The following is a 21,405-nucleotide window of genomic DNA, read 5'->3' on the forward strand; positions in this document are numbered from 1 at the left end:
TCCTGTCATTGTCCTGTTCACTTGTGGACTACGTTTCCCAGTTTCCCTCTGCGTCCTGCCCAGCGTCAAAGGTGAAGGGGACGTATGCCAGTTCCTCTTTGTGCAGGAGGAGGAGGGAGTGGAGGTTAGACAGAAGTGATTGTAACAGGCAGGTAAACAGTTTCGTGCACCTTTTATAAAACACTAAATGTGACGCTTTGAACCGTTCATCCAACATGTCCGTAATGTCATCACCCCCAGACTGAGCATTTGCACATTCATTTTAAAACTAACTTTAGCCTCACTCTGCAGACCTGGATTTCAGGTTTTCAGGCTGATTCACAGAGTGAGCCCAAGACACAGCAGGTACAGGTAAACGCACTGTGTCTTTGTGCTGTACTGCTCTTTGGTGGATATTTCCTAACCCAATGATCACATTAAACCAGGATGAATAGGCGACGTTCGGTTCCTGATCATCAGAAGTTTGGCGACCTCCCAACAGAAAACAAAAATGATTAAATGATTGGTTGTTTACATGGATACACAGCATACCTGCTGCTTGAGCTGAGTCGTCCAGTGTACTGTATCCCTGTTTTTAAATGGCTGCAGCTGAACTGTTGATTTATTCTAACCTCATGGTGTGATGGAATGTTCTAAACAACAACTGACATAACGAACATCTGGGACATGGTATGGGCACGTTTGTCACATTTTAGATCCAGTTCAGAACCTGTCCGACCCAGTTCACAACCTTTTGGTGCCTGTTTTCCTGTCACATAGCCTCGTAGCTGCAGCTCAGAAACAGGTCCAGCTAATCCAAAAACTTACAGGGGTTAAAAAACGGCTTGCTACATTGGACCTGATTTCTGTGTCAGAATTCAATTCAATTTCATTTATATAGCGCCTAATCTTAACAGGAGTTATCTCCTGACACCTCCCATACAGAGCAGGTCTAGACTGCTCTGTGAGCAAGCACTTGGGACAGTTGCATGGAAAACTTCCTCTAAGAGGCAGAAAACTCGAGCGAACTGCTGCGACCAGTTGGTTAAACAGAGGAAGAGGAGAAGGGCGGGGAATGCACACAGCAGCAATAAAATATGTAAATGCAAGAGTTAGAGGACGGGGAAGAGCTCAGTGCATCATGGGAAGTCCCCCCAAAGGTCACATGTTACCCTGCTTCCAATCCTACCTGGCTGGCTGGCTACCTGTAGCAGCCCACATTAAATTCAAACCTTAATGTTGACTACAAAGTCGTTCTGCACCCACCTACTTGAATGTCCTCAGAGTATATTACCCCTCCCAATAAAACCTGGCTCTGCCACCCGTAGTCTCAGAGCAGTCCAAACTTTTCTCGTCTGTTGTTCCCCGTTGCTGGAACGTACTACTACCAGTTCCTACCAGAACCTACCTTTAAAACCTCCTGAGGACCCAGCTCAGCTTCAGAGAGTACCTCCTCTCCTAGCACTACCTACTGGACATGATAAATGTATCCCCCTCTACAAGTGTCCTTGATTCTATGTGAGTAGTACTTATTGCTGCACTACATGACCTGATTGTTTTCCTTTTTTAAGTGGCTTTGGATAAAGGTCTCGGCTAACATGACTAGATGTAAATATTGTTTGATGTTAAACAGTTTAGGACATGGACGGATAGAGAGACTGACCGTAGTCGATCAGCCTTACCTCCATCACGTTCCTGGAAGCTACCAATGAAAAACTGACAAAGCTCTTAATTTTAGGTGATTAATGTAGGACAGCAGTTTTGCCGGTGGGTGAGAAGTTTTGTGTTCTGATTGTTATTGACTTCATTCAATGTTGCACTGTGTTGTAGATTCATTAGCTGTGTGTTCTCAGACTGCCTGGTTGGCTGTTTGATTTCTTGCACTTGTCTTGATTGTTTGGTTTCAGAACATGACAACGGTGGGAGTTGTTACTTGATCTAATTTTGTTTCTCTTCTTCTCTCTCATCACCCTTTTCCCATGTCTCTTCACCTCCTCCTTCTGCTTTCTCTCCTTCTCACGGTTCTCCCTTTCCTCTCCTCTCTTTTTTCTTTCACCTTCTTCTCCAGATGATGAAGATCGACCCCTATCAGTAGCCGATCCCTCTTCAGTACCTTCCCTCTCTCCCAGCCCCTCCCTCTCTCTCAGCCTCAGACCCCACCCTCCCGGAGCAGCTACCACGACGGCCTTATCCAATCTGAAGACTCGTCCCCATCACCACCCTCGCCTCCTCACCTCCACCTCCTCCCCCTGTCGTGTGCTTAGCCCACCAGCCAGCACCTACCTCCTCATACATTAAGTACAGCACGCTGGCTCGCCTGCAGAGCCAGACCAGAACCAGTGGACACAGCCAGCAGGAGCCACCCCACCTACCCTTCCCATCCAGTTTACCAAACCCAACTACAAACACCCTTCCAGCTGCTTATAGCACCTCCCCTCCACTACCACCATCTCCTCCCCCTCCTCCTCCACCCACAGTGCCAGTTCCTGGCTCATATGGCTGCACTGAATATGGTCCATCAAGCCCTTCCACTCTGCCTCTGCCACCCCCACTGGAGGAGGACTTGCAGGAGCCCTACTACCTCCCACCTCCTCCACCAGAGAGCTTGGAGACCAATGGATTGCCTCCTCCCCCACCTCCAGAAAACTATCCTCAGCTCCTGCCCTCAACTCTCCAACAGTGGCCTCCAGCAGTTCTTGGCACAGAAGTTTCCTAACATGGGTACGACTTCCGCCCACCACTTGTCTGAGGACAATTCTCCTCCCTCCACCACCTCCAGGTGAACTTTCTCCTCCTACCTCCCTGCAAGTTTTCCGGCCTCTGTCCCCCAATGCGCCTCCTCCTGCACCTCCGAAAACCTTCACCGGTGGTTTTCCCCCTCAAACTGCTCCTAAACCCTCTGGTCCATCTTCCCTTCCGATTGCCCTGTCGCCTGTGTCACCAACACAGCCCCAAAGTGGCCATGGGCCAGTTAAAAAGCAGCAGAGTTTCTCAACTGGACATTCCCCAAATCAGCCACCCCCAACTCTGCCAAAGCAGCACGCCTCTCCTCCAAAAACCTTGCGCTCTCTCCCTCTTCCTCCTCTCCCTTGGTCTCCATCGCGGCAGCTACCTCCTCTTTGGTCAAACAGATTGTCAATCAGTTCCCAGGAAACACTTCCCCCTCCTCCCTGTCTGCCTCCAACTCCATGGAAGGATCCAAGTTCACCGCTCCTCAATCTCCTCCAGCGGGTCAAAGCCAAACCAAAGTGGCAGCCAGGAGGCGTGTGTGGCTCCACAGTCTCCAGGTTTCCCCCACCTCCTCCGACAGCTCCCTAGGAGATTCCCTCCTCCTCCTTCTTCATCCTCTTCCAAGACGGGCCCCCCCTAAAAGAAGTCCCTTCCACCTCGTCCCCAGGATCCACCAGCGGGCCCTCCACCAACTCCACAGAGAGCTTCCTCCATCCGGGGTAGCTCGTCAGGCGAGACCCAGTGAGAGACCAAAGAAGGTGGAGAGCCTGGTCAACAAGTTTGGCCAAGCTCCTCAAACGGGTACCTCGTCCAGCTCCTCTTCAGTGACCGGATCTCCGTCAAAAGATTCTTCTACTCTTCCTGCTCCGCTGCCTAAGCCAGGAAGTTGAACTTGGCAAAACTCCCATTGGCGCTCCAGGGGCTGCAAACGGCCAGCACCATCAGCCTCTGAGTTCCCATCCCCTCCTCCCCCACCTCCCCCTCCCCGCCTCCTCACCTCGTAATTCAACCTGACTACTTCCCGCCTCCCCCCAGTGACTTGAGGCTTTTCCCTCCGCCACCCCACCCCTCAGAGTTCCATCACCCCCCAAAGGTTGCCGTGGTGAACCCCCAGCCTCAGATGCAGCCACCTCAACAGTTGGCCACCTCTTCCTTATCATCATCGTCATGGAAACAGGCTCGCTGAAAAAGGGGGCAGTCGCTCCTCCAATGCTAAACCGGCGGACCAGCACACACAACCCAGTATGACAATATACCGTCAATGCCCCTCTCACCACCTCCTCTGTCTCAAACCCCACCTCCCTCCCTGACTTCTTACTCTTCCTCCTCCCCTCCTGTCCCCCCAACCTCCCCGAAATCAGCAGGGCCAAGCACCCTGGCACTAAAGCCTCTCTTCCTAGAAGACCTCAACCGCACCCTAAGAGGAAGTCAGTGTCCCGCCATGGCTCACTCACCTCTACCCACCTTATCCCTCCTCCCCGATGGAGCCTGTGGGCACCATGGACGACATGGCGCTCCTCCCACCTCCTCCCCCGAGCTCATGCAGCACGCAGCGCAGCAGGGTGTCCGAGGACACTCCCAAACTTTGTCTCGTCACCACACACCACTCCCACTCCCACCAACATGCCAACATCTCAGGCTATGCAACGCCGCGGCGGCGCGAGCGCCCCGCTCCCCTCCTCCGAAACGGGACCAAAGCACCAAACTGACCAGTGATTGGTAGGGAAGGGAGGACAGTGGGTGGAGCCTAAAAAAACTGACTGACTATTTAGGTCTCATCGTTCTGCAGAGAAGAGTAATCAATGTCTGTCTTGACGTGTCCGTCTGTCCTCATCCTAAATCATTCACCTGGTGATTCTGAGCCAAGTAGCGAGCCGCTTTCCACTCTTAACTCAGATATGATGTTCCTATTATCCTCATTATTATTATCATCCCCATCATTACTATCATTACCACATAACATGTTAATCCAATGACATGAGTAAAAAAAAATGTATATGTGTATATATATATTATATATGTGTGTGTGCATTATGTGTATATATATATATATATATATATATATATATATATATATATATATATATATATATATGTATATATATATATGTCTGTATACAAGCAAGCCAGAAAAATCACCTATCAAGCTTTTTTCACAATGTCTGTGCAGCTTTGCATTGAAATATACAAAAGACAAGACTTGAACGACAACAGCAACAGAGACAATTTGCTGCAAAATAACTGGTACTGCATGGAGCCGTGGCAATGGAAGTAACATTTACCAACGAAGAGAAGGAGGGATCAATGGAAGGAACAAGAGACGTAAAAAAGTGGGATGATGTGTATAGAAATGTATGTTGTGAACTGGGGGGGGGGCATTGCCATTCATTTCAACCTCTTGTGTGTGTGTTTTTATATAAGATTATTTAATACTGGAAAGATATTGTTATTATAATTATTTGAAGTTTTTAAGAAGTGTCAAAAGAGAAGGAGTTTGACTGGACATGAGACAAACAAGCGTCCAGCAGCTAGTTTTACTGAGTTATGTTTGGATCATTACATCAATTCATATTTCTTTAAATTTAGAGCATCGTGGCTGATTGGTTGATGACAGACTCAGTTCCTAAACATACGAATCAGCCTGTTGGGCTGTGCTCAGATTAGGACTGTTTTGAAATCAGATTGTGTCGTATAATATTATAGAAGTCGGCCCTGCCTCCTTCCCTTTTGTTCTGTGCTCCAATCACAGTCGAGCAACTTGAACTTTCTCCCTTCCTGTACTTGGATTATGATGCGTTTCAGCGTGTCCGCATTTGAAATCAGTTATTAGCTAGCTAGTTAGCTAGCGTTTTGCTAGCATTAGCTAATTTAAGCTGTGACTATATTTAAATGTTGCTTTTATCATTTAATCGTCTTTAATATCTGTTTTTATTTTAAGCACAGACGAGCTAACACGAAGCAGATCTAAGTACACGTTCAGACTGAAGCAGCTTTGATTGGAGCACAGAATAGTAAGGGGCGGGGCATAGAAGGAGTCAACTTTATACCGTGTTGTTCTCACATCTCTGTAAAGTGAGATGTCTTAAAGGCCATAAGGACAGCACTTGCAATTCAGGCCTGCCCTTTCCTTCACCAAATAACCACGCTGAGTTTGTTACCATGCATTATAAGGACTGTCCCGCATTGACTCAACCAGAACTCTTTTAATCTGAGCTCAGCCTGAGCAGGTCAGCAACAACAAACTCATTTGGACACAATTTTGTCAGTCAGTTCAGTAATCGTCTGCCAGTAGACCACCATCAGTCACTTGTTTGTCATCTTAACTTAATCCTGCTAGTTAGCTCTAGTTAGTCATTAAAGGCGTGCATCCACTTAGCATCTGAAATGTTCAGAGAGGCCCAAAGGGATGTCCTGAGAACAAGTGCCTGATAAACACAATGCTCAAACTGCTCACAGGTGTGTGGCTACGTCACAACAGTGATGTTAAACTGCTGACATTATGAAGCCCGGAGTTTAGGTTTACCACTCACACACTGCCATCTCTGTCAAATACTGCAGCCAGGAAATCCAAATTTGGGCAAAGAGAAGGAAGCGTGGGAGGAGCTAAAGTGTTTGTGGTACAACAAGCAGCAGCTCAGAGCTGACAGGAAAGAGAGCACCTGTTTAGGCCTTAATTTCTAATGAATGAAACAGTGATTCTAAAAACAATTGTGACAGCCAATGACAGGAGTCTCTTTACGGCTCTAACTCTGACGAGGTCCCATCTCCAGTCTCCTCTTTATTTATTTCTTTGGATCATTTCTGTGTCTTTGTGCTCTGCTGAACAACGGGACTTTATTCTTCAGCCGTCTTTACTGTCAGATGTATTTTAAAGGTCCAGTGTGTAAGATTTATTAGCATCTCGTGGTGAGATTGCACATTGTAACCAACTGAATACCCCTCGTCTCACCCTTCCCTGTGGGAGAACCTGTGGTGACTATGGAAAAAAACACAAAAAGCCCTCTTGGTTCATCTGTTTGTTCTACATGGCTCTCCAACAGGGCGGACTCCATGGAAAAGAACCCTCTCCCTCTGTGGGTACGTTCTTATTTTCTGGGGATTATATGCTAATAAATACATACTTACGATTGTTCTATTCATTTTAGGGAGATCTATTCTGCCAACAGATCCCCCTAAATTTTACACATTGGACCTTTAACGAATGTGCACAGAACCACTGTGATTTTTTTCTCCAAATTTTAAAAATCAATATTTAAAGTGGAAATCATGAGTTAATTAACTGATTAGTCAATCAAATGACAGGAAATCAATCTGCAAAAAGTTTAGAATTATTCAAGTAACGTTTTTAAAAATGACATCGGTGGTTGCAGCATCTCATCAGTGGTCTGCGATGATGAACTGAAAACCTTTCGCACTGTTTGTCTAAAGTGGCCATTTGAAACATGTCGACCTGGGAAATTGTGATGCAGTCTGCTAACATTAACCTCAAGTGCTTGGAGATTGCCACACAACAGAGGAAGAGAGCTCTTAAAACAGAACCTGGCGGTGTCAGGAGGCAGCTGCAAGCACTCTGACAACAGTGGCACTTACAGAGAGGCGCCCAACGGATACACCCTGAATCACTTTGAGAATTAGCTGTATGTTTAGCTGGTCAGTACATCGAGTCACACAGGGCTGATTCTGGTTCAGTTAGGTAGTCACAGTAGTATGCTTGTTGGGCAGCTTCATCAGGTTAGAGACTAGTGAAGTTAAGTCTGCGGCTCTGTCCAAGCAACTTTCAACACTCAGTTACTGAAACACAGTTTGTCATTTTTATGTGTCCACATCAGCTGATAAAGGTTTCCTGAATGCATTTTCTGATCAAAGTTTTACATTTCATGTGCAGCTGTACCTAAAGTCTGTTTCTACCTTCCTGTTTCTAGCATTAAAATGATCTGCATGACATTTCAACACCAGTGCAACAGCACCGATGCCAAATATTTGATAGAACTGCTCCAGTTTTGATTTCTAATGTGCAGTCCTTTCTGTTTTTGAAGTAATTTAATGAGTTCATGTATGAGTATGGTTACAGAATGATTCCAATGACTTTCACCATCAAATCTGTATTCTGTGATAATGTTGAAGGGGAGAATTCACCTGAGAGAAGTACTTCCAATGCTCACTGCCCTGCAGGAAAAGAATCACTATATCATTGTGTGCTTCAGTGACACTGAAGAACAACATACAGTTTAAAACTGATCAATGTCTTGAAACGTCTTGCTCAAAGGACACCCAGCAGAGCACATGGCTGTTATTGGTGTCAAACCTGCTGTTGCATTTAAATAAAAATGAGTCAAACCGAAGTGCAGATTCAGTTTTTACACAGCACAAACAATGACTGATGGGTTTTCACGTATCGAGAAGGTGTGTGTTGGGCAGAGGTTTGACATCCTGAATGCATTATCAAAGTGTTCAAATGGATTCCCACTTACAGGCTACATGTTGCAAAGGTTAAAGGTCAGACTATAATTCTTGCTAAAGACTTTTGTGAGGCACCTGTTGTGGAGAAATTGCTGAAGTCAAAGGTCAATGGTGAGGTCAGAAGTTCAGAAAGTGTTCAGGAGCCTCTGATGTCTTATGCTCTAATATTTATTGACGCTTGGCCAAAGAAAATTAGAGACACTCTCAAAGTTCATCGGAAGTGCCTGAGTCGGTCTCATTCTGTCAAACTCATCCTGGTGGATCGACTTTAAACCCCAAGATAACACCACAAATACTACACGCCCCAGAATTAGTCAAAGAGAATGTTTTTACCCATGGAGGTGTTCAGCATATTCTAGTCTGGAGACACAGATGTCTGTTTACGCAGATTGGAACGTCAATGGCCAGCTATCTATTATGTCTAGGAAGGCAGCAATAGGTCTCTTTGACCCTGGACACCACAGTGTTGAGATAGACTGGCACCTACTGTTCTCAACCAAAGCCAAATAACTAATACTGCTGAGGACCTCAAGGCCCACACGGGACCTTGTTTAACCTAAGGATAGAAAATTCCATAACAGCACCAACAAACTATCCTGATCCATCAAGGCATGGACACCACTCGAACTCTGAAGATGTGCTGTGGTATCTGGCACCAAGACGTAAGCAGCAGATCCTGTGATGTGAGGTGGGGTCTCCATAGATCAGAGATCATAGATCAGACTTGTTTGTTCAGTTCATCCCACAGATGCTTGATTGAGTTGAGAGCTGGGGAACCATTTTTGTTTTGTGGCAGGGCTCATTATCCTCCTGAAACAGACCACTGTCATCAGGGAATACAGTTTCTATGAAAGGGTGGACCTGGTACGCAACAATGCTCAGGTAGGTGGTGTGTCAAAGTAATATCCACATGAATGACAGGACCCAAGGTTTCCCAGCAGAACATTACATAAAGTGTCACACTGCCTCCACCAGTTTGCCTTGTTCCCATAGTGCATAATGGTTGAATTTGTTCCCCAGGTAAACGACGCCCCAACCATCCACATGATGTAAAAAGAAAAATGTGATAAGACCATCAAACCAGACCACCTTCTTCCATTGCTCTGTAGTCCAGTTCTGATGCTCATGTGCCCATTGTTTGGGCTTTCTGCAATGTACAGGGTTCAGCATGGACACCCTGACTGGTCTGCGGCTACCCAGCCCTGTACGCAACAAACTGATGCACTGTGTGTTCTGATACCTTTCTGTCAGAACCAGCATTAACTTTTTCAGCAACTTAATTAACAGTAGCTCACACCAGCCAGCCTTCATTCCCCACATGCATCAGTGACCCATGACCTCTCTAGTTCACTGCTTTTCCTTTCTTGGACCACTTTTGATAGTTACTGATAATTTAGTAATAAGAGATCATTTAGACTTCTCATTCTCATTCTCATCATACAAATAATACTGATTAAAAATATGTAAAAAAAATAACTACTGGTAGGTTAGCTTTACCTAATTTCATAGAATATGTGCAAAACAGAGCAAATATCAAAATATGTTGTATGTATTCAATTATTTCACTGCAATATCAAAACTAACATATTAAATGTTGCAAATACTCTTAATACACTTTTTTCACAGCAGCCATTTTGACATGAAATAGTATTCCATTCAGGTCAAACAGAGTCAGGGTGCTGCTGTAGTGCATGATGACTCACTGGAAAGTCTCTGCTGCAATGAATGGAACAGAACCTTAATTGGTTGCAATAAATTGAACGTGGATTATCAGTGGAGCTGAGTTGGGCTGTATGACACCTGGTTGCTCAAACAAGCCACCTGTAATGGCACTTACCTGTCAATCATAGAAGCCACACTGTTAATTCTGCATAACTTTAAGTCTTAATATCAATTCACCCTCAGTTCAGTTGTCAGGAAATTAGCTACAGAGACCAAAACTGTTTTTTGTACCAGGCTGTAAACATGTTTATTTCTGCTGTGAAGTTGGACATTTCAACATGGGGACTTATGGAGACTGACTCACTTCTGGAGCCAGCCTCAAGTGGACAAGAAGAGGAACTGCAGTTTTTGGCACTTCTGCATTGGCTTCACTTCACAGTCTCAGAGGTTGCTGCCTGGTTGAACTATTATGTTATTGCACACACAGATAGACATTCCCAGCATATGTATTACCCATGTATTCAACTGAGCACTGAAGATGGAGACTGAATAACAGAAAAGTCAAAAAGAACAACTTCAATATGATGACAGTCTGATATCAGGGTAAGAGCAGCATACAGGAAATAAATCGTCTTACATCTGGTTAGATTTATGAAATCAAACTACACTCACATTACAATGTAAATACAGTTATGATTCATTAAAGTCAAGAGAAACATGTGGATGAGACGTGTTTAAATGGGATAACATGCTGGAACAATGTTAAATTATACAGAGGAGCTGTGCGGACAGGCCAGTCTTCATGTAACGTGGGTAGATTTGCTTGGCATGAATGAAGAGCACTCTGATCAGTAAGTTACACGTGCTCACACCTGGAAGCTTCCCAGTTTAACCACAGTCTGAGCTGCTGGCCATTTAGCAGCTCCACTGAAGCAGTTGGGCTAGCTTTGAGGTTCTTGGTCTTCTTGCACTTCAGCCTGTGTGATGGAGTGGGCTCAGTGTTTAGGTTCCTCATGGTCCAAACAGGAAACAGCATGAAAGCAGAAAGAAGAAAAGGTCATGAGAATAAAGAAAAGGAAACATTCTTGTCCTCTGTCTTTGACTGCATCAAATAGAACTCATAAAACCTTTGCTTTATCTCCCTCAAGTGTTCATCGTCCTAACCCTCCAACAGTGTTAAGTCCTCTCTGTCCTGCTGTTATTACACACATATCTAACCTTGGCCCTTTTATCGATGGAAACAGTGTTTTTTTTTGTTTGTTTCATCAGCCTTATAAGACATAAAGCCAGCCATAAAACATGTGTTGAGGAAGGCTCAATTGTTTAGATGTTAGTGGGATTTTGAGTTCTGGTTTCACTTCAGCTCTCTGGGACTTTGGTGATCTCCTGACTTTTCTTCTCGAGCCACCATGAGGTTGACATTTGTGGTTTTGAGTGATTGTTGGATCGGTTGCCATGACAGCTGCTACACCCCTCTTCCAGGATGAATTGTAATATCTTTGGTGAACCCCTGACTTTTCATTTAGCACTATCATACTGTAGCTCATGACCAGATACCCTCAGAACTACACAACCATCATCCTCATCTGCACTTTGTGGTTATTGCTTATTAGCAAATGCTAAACTGAGGTGGTGAACATAGTATAAACATTATATCTGCTGCATGTGATCTTAAAGTAGAGCCTCACAGAGCTGATATCATGGCTTTACGCACACAAGACTCTGCCATCATTGAGTCAGAATGTCCTTCCTGTCAGCTCTTATTGATGAGCCAACTATTACACCTGAACCCATGGCAGTATGTTGTGTTTATGTATGTGGTGACTCCGTCCTCTCCCAGCAGCAGTTACCAGGACGTTGATCCACTGAGATTCAGAGTAGATATACAGAGCTCTTCTGTCTGTCCGCAGCACCATCACGTTCTCCGCCCGCAGCCTCCTCATCTGTTTCTCTCCATCTGCAATAAATATCTGAAGAGAGACAGATACATTTTATACTGTGAACATTTGATTACATTTTGATTTCATTCTTAAAGCAGCAATACACAACTTTTTTCTACCATTAAATACATTTGAAATTGTCATTCCCACTCTCCGGTTCTGGTCTTGCACATTTAACTTTGTGCTCCCATAAGAAATACGTAACAATTTACGGCACTAAGTCACACACCACCAACTATTTCACTGATTTTGGTGAAACTGGATCATATTTTATGGAGAATTGTTTTCTGGTTTTCCCTCTGATGTCCTCCGCCTCAGCTCTTCACAGAGTTTCCTGATGGACAGTGACGTGAACTGCTGACAGCTGTAGCTGCTGTTAGCTAATGTTAGCTCAGTTTGTTGTGAGCTCAGAGCACCGGGGCAGCATTAGTGTTTGTAGCATAGGCATTTTGGACCACTGGGAAGAAGAAGAGGTTTTCAGCCCCAGAGCTGAGCTGGAAAAGCAGGGATGCTGTTAACTAAATCAAATCAAATTGTGGCTGTAAAAAACCTGTCTGTTCATTTATCATTCATTCATTCCTAAACATCTGAACACAAGCTTAAACCAAACCAAATCAAATCAAATCAAATCAAATCAGTTTTATTTGTATAGCCCAAAGTCACAAAGTACATTTGCCTCAGAGGGCTTTACAATCTGTACAGGGAGTGACACCCTCTGTCCTTAGACCCTCGGTTCGAGTGAGGAAAAACTTGCCCACAAAAACCCTTTTTAAGCTCTTAAGCTTGATTATAACACAACATTTTCTGCAGTGAAGTGATCAGTGAAAATAACAACATTAGGAAGTGTGTTTGAGTGTGTGGCACTGACCGTCTGGACATTGTCCCACAGTTGTTTCGAGCTTTGAACCTGTGAACAGTTGCATTTGGCTGAAGAACCTCGATCTCCCACGTCTCCCTGCAGGCCTGGTAGGACGTACACTACAACACAAGATCAGACAGACTCATCTCTGTACTTGTCCTGTTAGATCTTAGTGCCGCATTTGACACCATTGACCATCAAATTCTTTTACAGAGACTGGAACATCAAATTGGCATCAAAGGAACCGCCCTAAGCTGGTTTAAATCGTACTTTTTAGATCGATCTCGGTTTGTTCACGTCAATGATGAATGGAGTACCACAAGGTTCTGTACTAGGACCACTTCTATTCAGTTTATATATGCTTCCTCTAGGGAACATTATTAGGAATCAGGGGTCTCATGTACAAAGCTTGCAAACGCACAAAAAAGTGGCGTACGTCCTTTCCCACGCTCACGTTCAAATGTATCAAACGTGAAACAATCGTAGAAATGTGCGTGCCCCACGCCAATTCCACAGCTGTCGTACGCACGTTTCTACAGCTATTGTTCCTTTGGCGACACTTAGAGGTGACGCTGGGAAACTGTTAATAATGTGAAAACAAGTAGTCATCAGAGTGATGTGCACATCAGAGACACACTTATGAACTATTAACACACGCAGGTGTTTGCAGTTATATAGGTGGATATAAAAGCATGCGTAATGTGCTTAAGAAAATGGTATTAACAATGGCAGCGTTAGCGTTGTTAGAGGACCTTGCAAACGTGAGCGATTTAAGGAACGCATGGATTTACTTGCAAACCATGATAATTGGGTCATAAGCCGATTTCGGTTACCAAGGCCAGTGTTACTGGAGTTGTGCGCAGAGCTGCGGCCGGCCCGAGAGCGCAACGGGGGCCGGCGAGTAGCTCGCGGTTGTGCTGACTACGCTGGGGTTCCTGGCAACAGGGGAATTCCAGACGGGAGCTGTTTATCTAAGTAGGAAACGTTTCATTCAATGTTCAAATCATATGTGATGCGCGAATGCAGCTAACTAACATCGTGGCAAGGTGGCCTGGTTCAACACATGCCTCATTCATTATGACTAACAGCATGGTTGGGAACAGGCTGGAAGCTGGCACGGTGCGCATGGGTGGCTTCTATTATGCTGCATAACTCTTACTTACCCAAAAGCTGTGCCCCAGTGTGCCAATGCCATTTGGGCATGTGGCATTCAAATATCATGTTTTTGGTTTTCTTTATTTTCTGCTGGTGAAATTAGAGCTGCAGAGCTTTCTAACAAGCCCCTGATTGTCTCCCTGTGTTCAGTATTCTTGTCAGAAAAGCGGGCGTAAAATGTCAGCCACAGCGCCACACCTGTCCCACACCTGTGTGTGCGCTGCTCGGATCCCACAGCATTTCCAGCCTCACACACACGCTCCCACTCACGTCTTTTTTTTTGGTCATATTTATCCCTGTTGACAGGAACCAAACAGAATCTCCACTTCATTCACTAGATCTTTAGCTCAGACTCTGTGAAATTCATTTTCTTTCCTTTGTTCATCGCGTTATCTGATCGGACAAAGAGTGAATCTCAGGTCCAGGGCCTATTTAAATAGATTTGCATATGTAATGGGCGTGGACAGGGAGGAGTTGCATGTGTGCTCAATTCCACGTTGATTGGATGTACAAAAGAAACGTGCCGGAAAGAACCCGGAAACTGTCGTACGCACAAAATATCAGATGTATCAAAGTGTGCGTTCGCATGTATCCAAGCACGTTTCTTTTTCTACATCCAGTCAATGTGGAATGAGCGCCGTGCAACTCCTCCCTGTCCACGCCCATTTACATATGCAAATCTATTTAAATAGGCCCTGGACCTGAGATTCACCTCTTTGTCCGATCAGATAACGCGATGAACAAAGGAAAGAAAAGGAATTTTACAGAGTCTGAGCTAAAGATTCTAGTGAATGAAGTGGAGATTCTGTTTGGTACCCTGTCAACAGGGATAAATATGACCAAAAAAGACGTGAGTGGGAGCGTGTGTGTGAGGCTGTAAATGCCGTGGGATCCGAGCAGCGCACACACAGGTGTGGACAGGTGTGGCGCTGGGCTGACATTTTACGCCCGCTTTTACTGACAGAATACTGAACACAGGGAGACAATCAGGGCTTGTTAGAAAGCTCTGCAGCTCTAATTCACCAGCAGAAAATAAAGAAAAACCAAAAACATGATATTTGAATGCGCACATGCCCAATATGCATTGGCACACTGGCACGGCTTCTGGGTAAGTAAAGAGTTTATTCGTTTAATTGTTTCGTATGTAATCCAGCGTTACATACGGCAATTAAACGAATAGAAGCCACCCATCGCGCACCGTGCCAGCCTCCAGCCTGTTCCCAGCCATGCGTTAGTCTAATGAATGAGGCTGCGTTGAACCGGCCACCTTGCCATGATGTTAGTAGCTGCATTCGCGCATCACATATGATTTGAACATTGATGGAATGAAAATGTTTCCTACTACATAAAAAAAATCATCCTGTGATCGCTTTTATAGCAATGTGTGTGCAGTCAATAGCTCCGATTCATTGGGAAACCGCTCCTGCAAACTGTGCTTAAGTCGGCCTGTTCAACAGCATGTTGGAATCTGATGTACCAGAGACATTCGGAGATCCGTCCCACACAGTGCAGGCTGCCAGGGTGACTGGCACACTCTGACCGATCGGCCAGCTCCGCTGGAATGCCCTGTTGCCAGGAACCCCAGCGCAGTCAGGCAGCCGGCCCCCGTTGCGCTCTCGGGCCGGCCGCAGCTCTGCGCACAACTCCAGTAACACTGCCTTGGTACCGAAATCGGCTTATGACCCAATTATCATGGTTTGCAAGTAAATCCATGCGTTCCTTAAATCGCTCACGTTTGCAAGGTCCTCTAACAACGCTAACGCTGCCTTTGTTAATACCATTTTCTTCATCACATTGCGCATGCTTTTATATCCACCCATATATTGCGAACACGTGGGTGTGTTAATTGTTCATAGTGTGTCTCTGTGTGCACATCACTCTATGACTACTTGTTTTCACATTTTAACAGTTTCCCAGCTTACCTCTAGTGTGCCAAAGGATAGCTGTAGAAACGTGCGTACGACAGCTATGAGGCGTGGGGCACGCACATTTCTACGATTGTTTCACGTTTGATACATTTGAACGTGAGTGGGAAAGGACGTACGCCACTTTTTTGTGCGTACGCATGCTTTGTACATGAGGCCCCTGGTCTCTAATAAGTCTCTTAGGACTTTGCAGTTAATTCAGAATGCTGCTGCACGTGTTCTGACAGGAACCAAGATCAGAGATCACATCTCTCCCATTTTGGCTTCCTTGCATTGGTCTACCTATTAAATCTAGAATAGAATTTAAAATTCTTCTCCTTACTTACAAAGCTCTTCATGGTCAGGCACCATCGTATCTAAAAGAGCTCATAATACCTTATTACCCCTCTAGAACACTGCGCTCTCAGGACGCTGGGTTCCTTGTGGTTCCTATAGTTTCCAAAAGTAGATTGGGAGCCAGAGCTTTCAGCTATCAGGCTCCTCTTCTGTGGAACAAACTACCTTTCTGGGTTCAGGAGGCAGACACGGTCAACACCTTTAAGAATAGACTTAAGACTTTCCTTTTTGATAAAGCCTATAGTTAGGGCTGGCTCAGGTCATCCCTTAGTTATGCTGCCATAGAACTATAGACTGCTTCACACAGGAAACCTCCCATAATGCACTGGGCTCTTGTCTACAACTACATACTGTCTGGTCAGGGTCTTGTCAGGGTCTTGTCTCAATACAGTCTGGTCTTGGTCATGACCTGGTCTCGGATTAGTTGGTCTTGACTCCATCACTGGTAAACACTTTGTTGTGTTTATTAGAGTTGTATTCAGACTGTTACTACCTCCTTGGTTAATCTGTACACTTCTTGCTGCCACACACCTTGTCCAGGTCGTCCAGGCTCTCCAGTCAGACCCGGCAGTCCTGCAGAACCAGGATGACCCTGCTTTCCCATAAGTCCGCGAGTTCCCCTTAAACCCTGTGCACAGTAATTAATTCATTGTGTGATTAATTGTCACTTGTCTGTCAAAAACAGTTCATTCCTGTCACCATCCTGTAAACACAGCACACACACATATCCACTGTATACACCTACCATGTTTCCTCTGCCTCCAGGCTCTCCTCTGTTTCCTTCCTCACCCTTTAGTCCTGGATCACCCCACTGGCCTGAGTCGCCCTGGAACAGCACAGCACAGAACACCATGTCTACAGCTGCACTGACATTCATAATGTTTGACTGTTGTGTCAGTCAGTCTTCTACCTTCTCTCCTGGCACTCCGGGGACGCCTCGCTCTCCCTAAAGAGACACACATATCGATCGGTGCAAACATATCAGCCTTTCGTATAATGACGTCACATTTCCACCAAGAACAAATGAAAAAGAAATTCTCACCATCTCTCCACTGGCTCCTCTTCTTCCTTTCACACCTTTTTCACCCTGATGGACAGATGAGACATGTCAATCATAAGTGCTGCCCTGTACAAAAATATCAGTGTATTCAAACAAGAAGACACGGAGAGTAACACTCACTTACCCTGAATCCTTTATGCCCCTTAATGCCCTGTGAACACAGGTGTGCAAAAAATGATGAACTAATTACCTGTGTGTGTGTGTGTGTCCTCACAACAGAGGATAACCATGCTGACCTGCAGTAAATTGGAACACGGTCAAATCGGTTTTCATTTTGAACTTTTTTCGTACTTTTGGACAGAGGAAAGAAAAGATGCAGCCACACGTAAAGTGGAAACATCAAACCTTTACCATGTCAGTAGGATGCAATGCTGCAAACGGATGATGAAACTACAAGGACAGCTTCATGTGAATATGCTAATAATATATCTATATGTAAGAGAGTGAAATAATTATAATTCAAGTCGATTAATGAAACGTGTCACGTCGTCTCTGTGTATTCAGTGCAGTGAGTTGGTAGTTTCATACAAACTATTGGGACATGTGTGCACACTCAGTGTGGCTGAAAGCAGTTTAAAATGTTGGATGCTTTATGTTAACCAAAACAAACATTTCTGAATGTGTTCATGCAAATGAGTCAGACTCAGTCTTAGACTGCATAAGTTTACCTATGGATTTTCTGACATACTGGTCGGTTATCACACGTCACATAATGACTCAAAAAAGAAACTGTGTTCAAAAAAAAGAGGAACAACTGGAAAGGAGCTGTTAGTAATCATGTTGTTTTTCACGCTGTGCTGTTCCTGATCTGAACACACGACTCCTGATCCACAGTCATTTCAGTCGCTCTTCCACCATACATCAACTACACAACACTGCACCGCTTCTATTTAACACAGTTTTGTCCTTAAAGCCAGAGTCAACAATTTATGTAATTTATGAGTCAACAAAGGCTGAATGAATTAAGCATGAATCTACTTTCTGTACCTTTATCATTCCCGGAGTTCCTATGTCTCCATACAGACCCCTCCATCCTCTGTCCCCCTTCTCTCCCTGTGGAGACATCAGATCACAGCATGGGAAGTGTTGTTGTGTTAGAATTAGACAGTTAAAGAGCTCTAACTCTTTATTACTCAGAGCTGACTTCACAGTGTTGACACACACTTGTGACTTTTAAAATAAACTTCAGCCAGTGGTTGAAATTGACAATCCAAAGAGATTTGCTTGTGAGTTTGGACACACCTTCATTCAGTGATTTTTCTTTGTTTGCATTATTTTCCACATTCTAGAAAGACTGAGGACTTCATGGAATTATGGGGCAAGAATAGTGTGAACACAGCTAAATCTGTCATTTGTTATCTGTTTTAGATTTTCTTTGACGAAAGCTTTGCACACTCTTGGCGTTCTCTCGGTCAGCTTCATCAGGCTGTCAAATACAATGTTAAACTTCCCCTTCAGTGTCAGACTGCTAACGTGCTGTTTTAAACATGCATTCATCTCCTGACTCTTTCCACTACAGAGGTCATAATTCCAAAGGAGCTGCTGTAAAATACTTCACAGTGAAGATCGACTGTGGGGACTGATTTCAGCTGTACGTACAGAGTTTTCAAAGTGTTCGTTCAGTTTGCAGGATCTTCAATATCTTAAAACAAAATCAGCCCTAACATGAGAGGACTCAATAAACTGAAGGTTTTGACCTGTGAAGTTATTAAAGTTACATAAGTTGATCTTCTAGATGTGAGAACCCTGTGTGTCTGTGTATGGTAGTTGGCAGGTTCATAGACATAGTTCATCTTCCTGTGACCTTTTGACCTGGCTGTCCCATGGCTCCTTGTGTTCCGAACTCTCCCTCTGGACCCGTCACACCGGGCCGGCCCTGAAATACAAAAACAGTTTGACGCAACAACTTTTCCTTCTGTCAATTTTCACCTGTACAGTATGTGTGTGTGTGTGTGTGTGTGTGTGTGTGTGTGTGTGTGGCTGTGTTACACTGTACCCTGGGTCCTCTGGGTCCTCTGCAGCCCTTTAAACACAAACACCAGTGTCAGTGTCAGTGTCAGAGAATGAAGACTTGTTTCACTACTTTAGAATACACATTTCCTGTGTGATGCTCTCTGTCATGTCGTACCTTCTCCCCTTTCTCTCCTGTGATGTCTTCTGTTATGTCCACCTGAAGAGTCAAAGGCATCAGAGTGACTTTTGAGTTTGAAGTCATGTGCATGTGTCACATGCATTTTGCCATAATTGGATAAATTAAATTAAATTGTTTTCCATTGACTCATTTCAAATTGAAGTCACGTGTGCTGGCCTCACCATCAGCTCTGCTTTCCGTTTGACTGGAGGAAACAGAGGTGGAGGAAGAGGAGGAGGGATGAAGACTTCACATTTCCGAGCTAACAACCTGCTGCTAGATGGAAATCCTACAGACAGACAGACGGACAGGTAGAGGGGCACGGCTACACTTGGATCAGAACCACCAGACACATCCAGGTCATACTTTAGAAAAATAATGAACCAAAGCCAGCATTCTGTAAGCGCTCCATCTTGTCCAAATTGTCAGAATAGAACTTTGCAAATGAAATATTTTCATCAGCAAACTTCCATCTCTCTTTTTTAAAGGGATAGTTGAGGTTTTTTTTAAGTGGGCTTGTATCACAGTCTGTGTGTTACCTACAGCAGACAGCCGTCAACATGCTCCCAGTTTGGAGAAGCAGACAGAGGTCCTGGTATGGAGGCAGAGCAAAGCATTGCTGTGGACGGGGTCAGCAGAAAAAAACACGTTTCAGCCACATGAGTAAAGGTCCAACCATAAATCATCAATATCTGTTTAAGTGTACGTTATAGTGAGCTGCTTCACCTTGGCATCACATAGTGCAGAGCACAGCTGCGTGTAAGAATATGTACATTCTACAGTGATGGAAAGGAAAGGCATGTCTGGCAGGAAGGGGAAGCAGCGAGAATAAGCTCTGTACACATAAACACATATTGATTTTTTTCTCCAGCTTTTATTTATGTGGCTACAACATGCAGTGCTTTGCGCTACTTCCATGCTGGGCTCTCCAAACTGACCCCCGTCTGCTGTGGATACCTCATATAACCCTCCTTCAAAAAATCTGAACTGCCTTTTGTTGAAGCTGAGCACACGTCGAAACCTCTGAGCACACAGGCGGCGCATGGGTGGGGGTGATGTATTGTGATCTTTGTCACCCTGTTATGAGAGGGTAAAAATCTACAAACTCCGATCTGGATGTTCAGATCCACTTTGATCTGTTTGTACTCACTGGTTGTGACAGAGGCAGCAGCCAGCTGGAGGCCACTGAGCAAGGCAGTCCATCCCAAAAGCAGCTGAGTCAGCATCTCCTCTCTCCCTGCAGCGACTGTCAGAAAGAAGAAAGAGCACACGTCGGCATAATGTAATGCACAACGTGAACATTTGCGTGTATAATTTCACTTCATAATGAAAAATACAAAGTGCAAAGGCATGCCCAGTAAATGCAGACTGTTCTGCGCGGCGTGGAGTTCTTTCAGACAGATTCAGAACTTGTTCCAAATGCAATGTAAGAGAGAGCATGCCTGCACTGCAAATCCAATCTGTAAATGTATTTACTTAATTTTTTTACAAGAAATATACTATACTATATACTATCTGTCACCAACCTCAACTGCGAGCACCTGTTTTCAGATATTTCAGAAAAAGACAGATCACTCTGGTATCAACAGGAGATTTTTTTTTAAGTCATGCAAACTGAAATAACAAGAACAGTTCATTACAAATCATCCTCAAGAATAGATGCATGAACAGACTACTTCAAAATGTGTATGTGAATGTTTGGAAACCTGCTAATCCACGCTTAAGATGAGGGTGCATCAGGGTATTTATCCTGATCAATGTGCCTGGTTTGATTTGTCCTGAGCCTCGCCACAGACGCTGATGTCCTCGTACATATCACAGGATGTAAACACGGCTGTGTGTGTGTGTGTGTGTGTGTGTGTGTGTGTGTGTGTGTGGCGTGTCTTACCTCAGTGCCGTCTCCTCTTCAGTGCCGTGTGGAAGCTCTCGTGCTGTGGTGGAGATGTCTGCTTGGAGCTGCTTCTCTTCTTGGTCATGGTCCAGCAGAGCCCAATCTGCTAAGCTTGCACGCTGAGTCCGACTTATCTCAATAAACTGTGGAAATGCAACGCAGCCTCTGGCAGCGCTCTGCAGGAATAATCAGATAATTACTTAACACAGTGAGCCAAAGAAAAGCCTGCTTATTGGGCCATGCGGAGAATTGAACAGTGAAAGCAGTCCCCTGCACC

General features: G+C 44.7%; 1 protein-coding gene and 1 pseudogene across 1 annotated transcript; one reads left to right on the forward strand and one right to left on the reverse strand.

Annotated features, from left to right (window-relative positions):
* The first annotated feature begins 1,889 nt into the window (after positions 1 to 1,889).
* On the forward strand, positions 1,890 to 4,432 carry LOC113748183 (ras-associated and pleckstrin homology domains-containing protein 1-like; annotated as a pseudogene).
* Positions 4,433 to 10,237: 5,805 nt separating this feature from the next.
* LOC109137132 (acetylcholinesterase collagenic tail peptide-like) lies at positions 10,238 to 21,198 on the reverse strand. Its single transcript, XM_019254629.2, has 15 exons — positions 21,126 to 21,198; positions 20,388 to 20,483; positions 19,420 to 19,526; positions 19,235 to 19,276; positions 19,103 to 19,129; positions 18,911 to 18,982; positions 18,094 to 18,159; positions 17,231 to 17,257; positions 17,089 to 17,133; positions 16,957 to 16,992; positions 16,792 to 16,872; positions 16,578 to 16,674; positions 12,640 to 12,749; positions 11,682 to 11,801; positions 10,238 to 10,841 (listed from the first exon to the last, which is right to left on the reverse strand). The coding sequence occupies exons 2-15, from the start codon at positions 20,461 to 20,463 to the stop codon at positions 10,827 to 10,829; spliced, it is 921 nt and encodes a 306-aa protein (XP_019110174.2). The 5' UTR covers positions 20,464 to 20,483; positions 21,126 to 21,198; the 3' UTR covers positions 10,238 to 10,826.
* Positions 21,199 to 21,405: the final 207 nt, after the last annotated feature.

The sequence above is a fragment of the Larimichthys crocea genome, chromosome XVIII (assembly GCF_000972845.2).
Source record: "Larimichthys crocea isolate SSNF chromosome XVIII, L_crocea_2.0, whole genome shotgun sequence".
NCBI lineage: Eukaryota > Metazoa > Chordata > Actinopteri > Sciaenidae > Larimichthys > Larimichthys crocea.

Bases quoted from the DNA above. Each gene is read 5' to 3' on its own strand.
- LOC109137132 (XM_019254629.2), bottom strand. From the start codon at position 20,463: ATGCTGACTCAGCTGCTTTTGGGATGGACTGCCTTGCTCAGTGGCCTC. The intron at 18,160-18,910 runs GTCACAGGAAGA...ATGTCTCCACAG, and splicing joins TGGGACAGCCAGGTCAAAAG to GGAGAGAAGGGGGACAGAGG. The intron at 12,750-16,577 runs GTGTGTGGCAGC...CTTGTGTTGTAG, and splicing joins GCCTGGACGACCTGGACAAG to TGTACGTCCTACCAGGCCTG.